The sequence below is a fragment of the Phaseolus vulgaris genome, chromosome 10 (assembly GCF_051622355.1).
Source record: "Phaseolus vulgaris cultivar YP4 chromosome 10, ASM5162235v1, whole genome shotgun sequence".
Lineage (NCBI taxonomy): Eukaryota > Viridiplantae > Streptophyta > Magnoliopsida > Fabales > Fabaceae > Phaseolus > Phaseolus vulgaris.
Window position 1 is genome coordinate 14,974,351 of NC_143507.1, and position 4,672 is coordinate 14,979,022.

Genomic DNA, 4,672 nt, shown 5'->3' on the forward strand with positions numbered 1-4,672 from the left:
TTATTTTATTCATTCTTAAAAAATAATTTTAAACTAAACATTTTAAATTTATTACTTTTTTATTTTTATTTTGTAAAAACTAATTTCCACATTAATTATATTTCTAACTATTTTAAACATTAAAAATATTTATTTTTTAATGCATTCAAAATTAAAATTATAAAAGAATAATTTATTATTTATTTATTTATTTTTGAAATGGTGCTAGATAGGGAAATAAAATCTAAAATGGTGCTAAATAGGAAAATAAAAATAAAAGGGTGTTAGATAGGGAAATAAAAACAAAATGGTGCTAGATAGGAAAATAAAAATAAAATGGTGTTAGATAGAAAAATAAAAGTGTAAATAATGCTAGATAGAGAATTTACCTTGAAATAAGAGAAAATGAATTAAAAATTGAGATAATAAAACCAAAAGAGGTGATAAATAATAAATAAATAGTTATCGACGAAAAACTCCGAAAGAATAAGGAGGGACCGTTCTTCTTCTCCATCACGTTTGTGTTTCTTCTTTCTTTCTCTTTATCTGAAGGAAAGAGAGAGAGAAAGTTCCTTTGGGATCGAAATCTAGCGTTGTTGATCGAAATGGATCAGGTATTCAACAAGGTCGGATCCTATTGGTTCAACCAGAAAGCCACCAGCCAACTCAATTCCGTTGGTGACGACATCAATGTACCCTCCCTCTCCACCCCTTTTCCTTTCAAAATTTCTCTTTTTTTTCATCATGGTCAAATGGAATTTCCTGAATTCAAGTATAACAAGAATTGTTGTTGATTTTTTAAGTGATCTTCCCTTTATTTGAAAAAAAAAGAGTGAAAATATTAGGATTTTGGATTTGTACATGACATCGTATGGAAATTGGAACCCTGCTGTTAGGTTACATTTGATCAATTTTTGTTGGGTATGAATTCTAATAACTAAAGTGGGAGATTAAAGGTGTTGGGTATTGGTTTGCTAAATGATGATTGATCATTTCGGCATAGGAATATAGTGTTTGAATGCTTAGTTGGGAAATTTGTGTTGAGAATGTACAAGATGGAGAAGCTGTTATTTGGTTGTCCGAGGCGATACAATTTTGTGAAAACATGGTTCAAGGATCAATTAAGATGTAGATAGATGAAGAGACATGTAAAACAATTCTCTTACTTTGATTGATCATGCTAAGTGATGTCACATTATAGACTAAAGTCTAAGGTGTTTTATGGTTAGAATGTGTATGATTATCATACGATATGGTTAAAATGAGTTTTAACTGTCATGTGCTTGAAAGATTTTAACTCAGTAAAGGCTAATGTGTTGGCTGATTAATACCTTAATGGTTGTTGACTAAGTTTCTAATTATTCGTGCTTGTTTGAGATGAATAGTGGGGAAAGGTGCAAGCATTAAGAGTTTAAGTTCGATTTACCTGCAAGCTGATAAATTGAAAGAAATTTAGATAATCCATCATCATCTCTGTTACACATCTTATCTTGTAAGAAATAATGTACCCTCTCGTATGTTTCTGCTACTGCTAGAATATGACAAATGTTTACATTCCTTGATTAATTTCTTTATTGACACATGTTCTTTTGATGGTCAGTCATTGTCAAACAGTATTGAAGGGGGAACCAAATGGTTGGTCAACAAAATCAAAGGTTTGTATTTCTAATCTATCATTCTCTCGAACATTCATCCTACAAGAGTTGCTGTAAAACCTGTGCAATATTTACGATTTCATTTTATTTATCCACGTAATGCCATGTAAAAGAGTTGTTAAAGTAGATCAAAACATACTCTGTTATGGTGAATCTATTCTATTATAATGTCGATACTAACATCAATGTTTGTATGGTGATTCTGAAATGGAAGACAGAACTGAAACTGGTAATGGGTAACAGTGTAATCAAGACACCCTGCATACACCCTCACTCTTAACCTCGTTTTTTCCACCTCTCCTTTCTATATCCATACTAATCAATTTTTCCTTCCAGCTGTGTTGAGTGCCTTACACTCGGTTTACATTAATAATTTCCTTCCTGGAATTTTGTTTCCTCTTGATTACCTCTCTTGCATTAACCTTTCCTTCTATAATTTTGGTTATGTATATGGTCTACTATCTTTATTTCTATAATCTGGATAAAAACATGAATGATGTATAACCACCAATACTTCTGCCTTGTTTCTCCACGTCTTGAGTGTTTCATAATGGTACTATTTGACATATCACTGTTAGTATTTATAAAGTTCCGACAGATGTTACATTCTTGATGGCTACATAAAAATACCAAAATATCATTAGTTTTACTTGTAGAATTTTAATCTCGAATTTACAACTGATCAAAATGAAATTTGTATTTGAAATCAGTAATTCAGGTTATCGAGTCTTAATGCATTTATTGCGTATTTGGGTTTGCCATCCCACTTTCATGGATTTTGACAACATGCTAAACCCTTATCAACCCTTTTCCACATTTATTTACTTTTATCATAATACTTGAGGAAAGCTAATCAAATTAGAATGTCATCCCTCATATCCCTTTTTATTTTAATTGAGCTCTCACAGAAATCACGTTACAGGAAAGATGCAAAAGCCATTACCAGAGTTGCTAAAGGATTATGATCTACCAATAGGAATTTTTCCTCGTGATGCAACAAACTATGAATTCAATGAAGAGACTGGGAAGATCATTGTTTACATTCCTCAGGTATGTGAAGTAGGCTACAGGGATTCATCAGTCTTGCGTTTCTTCACCAGTGTGACCGGTTATCTGGAGAAAGGGAAGCTGGCAGAGATAGAAGGAATAAAGACAAAAGTGTTGATCTGGGTGAAAGTGACAACCATTTTGTCAGAGGGATCGAAGCTTTATGTGACAGCTGGCATGAAGAAAACAAGGAGTAGGGAAGCATACGAGGTTACAAGAGATGGTGTATGCGTAGATAAGTTCTAAACCTATTGGATCGTGTTTGTTAATAGCATTTACAATCAGTTAAATCCCTGTCTGTTGTCGACCATTTCTATCTCCTTTTACCTGATTGGTTATTGTAATTTGTAAGTAGTGTTCAAATATGCACTTCAAATGTTGCCCTTTTACTTGAACGTTGCAATTTGTGGAAAGTGAAATGTCCCTTTGGTCCTTGATGATCTACGGTATGTTTGGTTCAGTCAAAAGGTAAAATTAAAAAAGCCTTTTCTTTGAATTTCAGTTGAGTTCAATTGTAAATTGAGATGTCTTAATTTAAAAGCTCAATTTGAAATGGAAGGAGAGGGAGGGTTGCTTTTGCAAACTCAATTTGTCAAATGAGATTTTTATTAAAATTTAGATGGACTTGTAAACAAGGAAACTGATAACAGAAGACCAGATTTCAGCACAGATTGCAAATGAACGCACAGATTCAAAATCAACGTGCCTACAATGTACTAAAACACTGTCACGTTAGTGAAGATGTTCTTGCATAAATGGAATATGAGCAGTGCTTACCACAACTCTACAAATCTACAACTATTTGATTATACAATTTTTTTTAATTAATTAGGAAATGTTTAGAAAAAAATTGACTTAAATGTGTTTAAGGTCTCAGCTAATTTATATATTTTTGCTTTTATTCTCTGTAACAAAATAATTGTTTTAAATCTCTGTAATATTTGTCATGACTTATCTTGGTCTCCATCGAACACCTATGTGATTTTGTTCTTTCACATACAGCAATTTTGGTTTTACGTTCTTACAAAATATAGCGGAATTCAATTTTCAGTTCATGCCTTTCATTCCAACAAAATGTTTAAAACATATTTAAACCTCTAAATATCTAGAAGACATTTATGACTTTTCTTATGGACATTTTTATCTTATTATAATAACCTTCAGAGAAAAACTTATGAAAATAAACTCTTCTCAACATATTCATTGAACTTTATGGTCACAGCTTAATGAATCAACTCTGGCATATTATTATGTGTTTGATTAAACCATTATGCAAGCGCCACTTTAGCCAATGTCTAGACGCGTAACATCAACCATGACATATCTATCTACACGCAAGATCTTTGCGATTTGCGTGCCATCCACAAGCTCCTATCTTCAGATTTGTCTGCTAGCAAACAATCTCAGAACAGTTATCAATTTCAAAATTTGACTATTGGCCATAGGTGTAAAAAACACTGCTGAGTTTGTTTATCAGAGCATGTGGTCACAGGGTATCCATGCGTAGTTTCAAAAGCCAGAAGGCTCGTCCAATCAGTAGCCAATGGCATTGAAATGACAATGAACTGATCTGATATGTATAAGAAAGAAATAGGTACCAAATATTTCTTCATCTGGACGTTTCAAGTTTCATGAAGTGACCAAACAATTTAAAGGGAAATGGTACATATATAAAATGCAGTCTAGAACTGTGAAGAATATTTTTTTTATTTATTTTGTTGCCTGCTACATATTTTTCAAGTGTATGAACCAAAGGGAAGATTTTTTTTACTATGTTTGATCTAGTCAGTAATATAAGTCTACCCTGATTGCCATGTTGATTATTTCTTCATTTTTTTATATTACTACTAACCCTTTACCTGTGTACACAGCACGTGTATTTTAAAAAAATTAACAATAATAAAAAATTATAATATTATATTCATTATAATATTAAGAAATTAAATAGATTATGCAATACAAAATCATTCCTGTAAGTACAACTGCGATAA

At 31.9% G+C, this 4,672-nt stretch overlaps 1 protein-coding gene across 1 annotated transcript; it reads left to right on the top strand.

The window, feature by feature from the left end:
* Positions 1-454: 454 nt before the first annotated feature.
* Positions 455-3,113, top strand: LOC137819016 (uncharacterized protein At5g01610). The gene is made up of 3 exons (XM_068622713.2): positions 455-671; positions 1,580-1,634; positions 2,557-3,113. Exons 1-3 carry the CDS (start codon positions 585-587, stop codon positions 2,925-2,927), a joined length of 513 nt encoding a protein of 170 aa, XP_068478814.1. The 5' UTR covers positions 455-584; the 3' UTR covers positions 2,928-3,113.
* The last annotated feature ends 1,559 nt before the right edge of the window (positions 3,114-4,672 follow it).

Excerpts from the sequence above, each read along its gene's own strand:
- LOC137819016 (XM_068622713.2), top strand. The coding sequence starts at position 585 with ATGGATCAGGTATTCAACAAGGTCGGATCCTATTGGTTCAACCAGAAA. Across the intron at positions 672-1,579 it reads CCGTTGGTGACGACATCAAT|TCATTGTCAAACAGTATTGA; the intron begins GTACCCTCCCTC and ends TTTGATGGTCAG. Across the intron at positions 1,635-2,556 it reads GTTGGTCAACAAAATCAAAG|GAAAGATGCAAAAGCCATTA; the intron begins GTTTGTATTTCT and ends ATCACGTTACAG.